Source organism: Akebia trifoliata, chromosome 12 (assembly GCF_017979445.1).
Source record: "Akebia trifoliata isolate Shusen 1 chromosome 12, ASM1797944v1, whole genome shotgun sequence".
Taxonomy (NCBI): Eukaryota; Viridiplantae; Streptophyta; class Magnoliopsida; order Ranunculales; family Lardizabalaceae; genus Akebia; species Akebia trifoliata.
Window position 1 is genome coordinate 36,159,881 of NC_141386.1, and position 6,130 is coordinate 36,166,010.

Genomic DNA, 6,130 nt, shown 5'->3' on the forward strand with positions numbered 1-6,130 from the left:
CAATCATTTACTTAGATATTATATGTGGTATGTTATGCACCTTGAGTAATACGCAATTAAGTAATATTTATTTTTCAATAAGTGAACAACAAGAAAGTTGATCAAATAATTAAGATAATGATAATATAAAGCCCCACACGCCATAGGAGCTCAAAAGCAAGAAGTCAGGCGACGACTCCCCCACCATTTCAAAGTGGAGATGATCACAAAGAAGAAGGAAGAGTTGTTACACGATATTTAATCTCATTGGTCAGCTTTAACTACCAATCACAACCACATCATACACACACTTCAAACCAAGTTAATTTATATAACACAAGGGTCATCCCCTTAATATGGAATCTCAAGCGCAATTCTGCGTGCTCTGAGACTGCCCAAAGAAAAAAAAAAAAAAAACAGAAAAAGAGAATATCAAACACGCACGCTCTTGTACAAAGGTTTCTCTTTTTTTTTTTCTTTCTTTTTGCATTAATTTGTAGAGTAGTCACAAAAAAAAAAAAAAAACTGTGGCCACTACTGAGACCAACCATGAAGTTGGAGAGAGAGGAGTATTCTCCAGCAACAATTGCAGTAGCAAAGGTAGAGTCCTTACCCCACTCAGCAAACTCGTCATCAGAGACAAAGAAGAAAAGCAAGAACAAGAGGAGGTTCAGTGATGAACAGATCAAATCGTTGGAGTCCATGTTCGAGTCAGAGACGAAACTCGAACCCAGAGTGAAGATTCAGCTGGCAAGAGAGCTTGGCCTGCATCCTCGTCAGATTGCTATATGGTTCCAGAACAGAAGAGCTAGATGTAAATCAAAGGAGCTCGAGCGAGATTATAGCAAACTGAAAGCCAATTATGATAGTTTAGCTTCTCAATTCGAAAATTTGAAGAAAGAGAAGCAATCTTTACTGATACAGGTACTCTTTTTAACTTTTTCTACTTTTTTTTTTTTTTTTTTAATATTTAAAATCCTTGTTGATCTTGATTGTTGTCCAAGTAGTTAAGAGTACATCATACCAATCTGTTTGGGACGATTATACAAGAAAATTTGACTATAATTTTTCAACAGTTGCAGAAACTGAGTGGAAAGCCTCAAGAGCAGAGCAGATTGTGCCAGATGGATACGGATGGAAACAGTACTGATGGCGAATCGGATAATGGAGTTACTAAGCATGAATCTGAACAGAAGCCCGAGCTGTCAGTGGAAGGTTCAGACCTTAGAGTGGTTGCAGGTTCAGATGATGACAACAGCAAAAATAATCTGGACTACTTTGGGCAGGAAGAAGAAGAAGATCTTACGAGTTTCATAGAGCCGGCAGAACAAGTCTTAGCATCCTCATCTATAAATTGGTGCAGTTTTGATTCAAGTGGTTTTTTTGATCAGTCTGGCAGCAGTGCACAGTGGTGGGAGATTTGGTCTTAGAACAACAAGTAGAATCAGAAATACACTTTACTTTACCTTCCCTAGTTGATACTTGATAGAGGGACAAGGCTGTTTTGCAAGCAGCCCGTTTCACAGGGTTTCATGGAATGTACAATGAAAGACTACAACTTGTCATCCTAATGGTTAGTATGTGTCATCTTAATAAATGGATCTAGCACTTAGGTTCATGGCAGGTCATGTTGATCCTAATTCCAATAAATTAGTCCTCTTTGTGAGCAGATGAGACAAATGTACTAGGGAAGGATCAAGAAAAGAAATGGAAGGCATGAAATAAATTTGAAAAAATGGATTTTAAGCGCAAAGGAAGAGATGTGTGTGCGTGTGTGTGTGTTACCAACACTAAAGAAAGTTTCTTGTGTTACCAACACAGATCCGTTTGAGAAAGATCGCTTTTTCTCTCTGTCCATTCTTTCTGTAATTCCTCGGAATAAGGAAAACAATGTCAAAGGGTGCCGGTTAGGAAGGAGGAGACACCATCCCTCCACCTCTCCGGCTGAACTTAAATACCCACCTTTGGAATTTTCCAACTGACCTTTCAAATTAGCTAATGATTACTGTTTTAGGTTCCCAAGTTTCTTAACTACTCTGTTCTCCTTATGGCTTTAACATTCAAGTAGGAAAGCCACGAGTAACTCCAATTACAGGTCACCCTAATGAAAAGCATTAATCACAGCTCTAGCTAATGCAATGGCAACGACCAATTTGTTGCAATGGAAAGGGGAAAAAAAAAAAATCACTGGATGAATGCAATGCAACAATGATAGCAGATAAAAGTTGAAGGTGCAACTAAACCCCCATTTGGGGCCTGCACCCTCTTACTTAAGGATAAGGAGTTACAAGGTTCTAAGAAAGCAATAGACATCCAACCATAATACAGCCTAGATAAAGCAAAAGAGAACTCATGTTTCCACATTCCAACAATTATCGAAGGTCCAATTCCCCCGAGAGATCATTTCTAGACTGTCAACAACACTCATCCAATCACTAGAAGTGGAAAATAACATACCATGTAGATGAAAACACCTAAAATATACCTGGTTACTGTGTCCACACTTCTTCTTCCTGCAGTTCACAGCACGAGGATGAAAGCGGGCGTAACACCTACAATAAAACTAAAGCCACCAAATATTCCAAAACAACAATCACGCAAACACAACATCAAAGACAAAGTAGGATTGTCAAGCAAGGAAACTTAATAGATAAGCCTCCTTAAAGATTGGTGTTGCCTCTTACTCTATCATACTTGTCGTAAGAAATCGTATGTGCACATATGGAATTTTATTAAAATGGGTTATTAAGTCTGCAATGGCATAAACGATCGCATATGGTCCCAAAGTTCAAAAACTTTATTCTTCTTTTGTTTTTTTATTTAAAACTTTTTTTACTTCCACAAATACTTGATTCCCACCCTCATATCCCCACAACATTCTAACCTACTTCTCGCATTTAAGCTCGTTTCTACTCTCATTTGAGGTCATTTCTATGTCCTAATTTAATTCAATATAGGTATCGAACCACATTCTCTACTCTTATTTTCCCTAAATCATCTACATCAAAGCTAAAGAAGTAAGATTTAAATAATTTTCCAACATTCAAAAATCAAGATTATAAGTATTTAAATAATTTTTATAAGTATTCAAAAATCATACGCACAAAAGTTATAAATTAAATTGATAAAAAAAACAAGTGAAAAAGAAATGAACCAATATGTTAGAAATTGAATTTTATAGAAAAAATTATGCAAGTTAAATCCTTTAACTATAGCAAAGACCAATACAGGGTTCACCTAAGTTCTTGGGTTGCAGCGTTACATCAATAATTATATGAACAAAGTATATTTTCCAAAGCACCAGTTAAATATACAAGTGATGAAGCATAAAAATGAGGGATACAGAACTTGGGAAGTTGTAGAGCAACAGATGCATCCACCTGCCTAGTGTAGGCGGTTTGGTGTATTCCTACCTTCATTGGAGATTCCAGGTCCAAGTCTCCCCTCCTACTGAAGTGGTGCATAAGAGGAGCTTCCCAGCATATTTCCTTAGAAGTCAAGTTGAATTTCTCTTCATAATTTCCTGAAGTACACCAAACAAAAACCTAAAAACAAAACAGCACACTCCCAAGGAAGTGATTTAGTAGGGGATGATGTGTCTGTCACACACAACACATCACAAGGTGATGATATGTTAAATCATGATCCAACATAACCGCTTTTATTAGAGTCTACAAAGAAGTTTCCTGCTAATTCTACTTGGATTATGCATGGATTCTAATTGTTTGATCTTTGACAAACAATTCTGCTTAAATTCTAATCAAATGCTTGATCTTCTCTTGAGAATTGGACACTGAGAGTAGATATTGGAAAGGCTTTGTTTCTTCGATGGAAGGGTTGTGTTGCTTGTTCTTCTTGGGAGCCAAAGAGCCCAAATCTTTTTAAAGAAATGATATAAGCTCCCCCAATGATTTTGGCTTTGGTATTTATAGATTTCAGGTGGCTTCATGGTTCCAACTAAACCCCTAATTTGACAAGCTTTGCTACTTGGTTTAAAGGTCAAATCACTCACTCAAATTTTAATAGTTTGAGAGATTGTGAAGCCTACAAATCTCCTTGTATGTCGGACCCATGACCAGGCCATTGATCATCGGACCAATCCATTTTAAAGTATTTGTGGGTCCAATAATTGCCAAACTCATCTCACTGTGTGTGTAGTCTAGTATTTGGCCTAGATCACTTGGAGACCAATTCCAAGAATCAGGATCTTCATCGATGTGCAGAGCACATTTCTGATTTTAAGGGTTTTTCTACAATATAGGAGATATGTAGTGACATTTCTTCAATTTGTCAACCTTTTTGGTATCCATCCACATAGGTCTAAGTTTCCATCTGCACGTAAACATCACCTAGTTTGAGGGTTTCAGTATCAAATCAACAAATTGGACTATAGGGGATTTGGCACACGCAATGGAAAGAATCGTAGATGCATCCCAATAGAGTATGATATACTACTAAATGCACTCATAATCAAGCTGCTTTAACTACAAACAAATTAAAAGAATAATGTTGTTAGGATGCCTATATTACTTCAGAGTTACTAAACAAAAAAATGCCACATTAACCTAATAGGCTTCAAAGAAGTTTCAATTGTTTACGAGTCGAAAACACAACGGTATTTTGAATCAAAATCTTAAAAACTCAAATTGCAAGTTATCAGACTTACAAGGAAAGGCCAGCCAAAATGAACACTAGCTCAGCCAAATTATAGAAGAGTCTCAGCAAACCACATTGACTTGATTAACTTAAAAGTCAAATTCCAATAAATTGCTCCAATGAGACAAACTACAACTTGGTGAATGCTATGTAAAGATGAACATTTAAGGAAGTAATGAGGTCTGTAATTAGCAAAAAGATTTATTTGGGTTACTTGAGGCAATGATTGGTGTTAATCTTCAATGAGACTCAGATGAAAGACACAATAACGTTCAAATATGAGTTCATTAACAAATGTGAAATGCAGAAATAAATAAATAAACCGATACCAACTCACTTGCAGCAGATCATCTTGTCCTCTTTATAATTTCTGCCCAATGCCATCAAGGATAGATTAATAGATGAAGCGTTGATCATGCAATAAAACATTAGAACACTCATCTGAATCAAAACTATCAAAATTAAAATAGAAATCTATGACCTATAAATGAATTAATAAAGAAAAAAGAAAAAAAAAAAAGTAAGAACTTAAAAAATAAGTGATTTTTTTGCTCACAGAATTTCTCATCATCATGAATGTAATTTTATAAATGAGGGATGTCATTCAATACATGTGGGCTCATGTGATTGGTCGATCCTGAATTCTGTGAGCAATTTTTTTTTCTTGAAAAACATAGTTTGATTATTAATTTTTAAATGGGTATTCCTAAGCAAACTCAAAATGCGTGTGGTTCTCTCTTTCATGAGATATACACATTAAAGATGAGAGAAAAAATACTAAAAACACAAATTTCCTAGAGATCAATATCACTCTTCTAGGGGTAATAAGCAGACTCAAACATCGGCTAAGCTAGTGTCTTTCTTTAATATTTCATTGGTTGGACACCTAACCAAATTTTTTTTAATATTGCATGCAGCCCACAATATTTAAACTCCAACCAAAACATGCCATGTAGATACCGTTTCTCAGTATAGAAATAATACACTCTTATGCATTGCGACTCTTTTTTTTTTTAAATTTGACCATAGTTCTCAACTTTTGAAGAGTTTTAAAAGAATCAGATTAGTCTTACTAACTTGGTAAGATTTCAAATCTTATTAAAGGTCTTTGGGTTCACATATTACCACATTAACAATCCAACACGAAAACTTATATTCAAAAACAATTTTTTTTAAAACCATTTTTTTTTTTAAATTTAATCCAAGTAGTCGAAAATGATGGCTATCAAACTCTCAATTTTAAACTGCAATGGTGAAATTTCCCTTACCAAGTGATATAATAGATAACATATATATGATAATCACTTTTCTTTTGGATAACGAAAGAGGTGGAAAACACCTAAATTTTGTTTTGTCCTCGTAGACTTGTGATTTTTGGTCCTAAATCTTGACTGTCTTGTGCATTTCCCCCAATTTTTGAGTTCCACCTCAAGATTTTCTTCAAAGGCTCGATTAATGATAATGGACCAACACACAATGAACTAACCTAATTGAT

At 35.4% G+C, this 6,130-nt stretch overlaps 1 protein-coding gene across 1 annotated transcript; it reads left to right on the forward strand.

Annotated features, from left to right (window-relative positions):
- The first annotated feature begins 476 nt into the window (after positions 1–476).
- Positions 477–1,732, forward strand: LOC147389973 (homeobox-leucine zipper protein ATHB-12-like). The gene is made up of 2 exons (XM_086419204.1): positions 477–903; positions 1,056–1,732. The coding sequence occupies exons 1-2, from the start codon at positions 529–531 to the stop codon at positions 1,407–1,409; spliced, it is 729 nt and encodes a 242-aa protein (XP_086275330.1). The 5' UTR covers positions 477–528; the 3' UTR covers positions 1,410–1,732.
- The last annotated feature ends 4,398 nt before the right edge of the window (positions 1,733–6,130 follow it).

Coding starts and splice junctions, on each gene's coding strand:
- LOC147389973 (XM_086419204.1), top strand. CDS start 529: ATGAAGTTGGAGAGAGAGGAGTATTCTCCAGCAACAATTGCAGTAGCA. Junction 904..1,055: donor AGCAATCTTTACTGATACAG/GTACTCTTTTTA, acceptor ATTTTTCAACAG/TTGCAGAAACTGAGTGGAAA.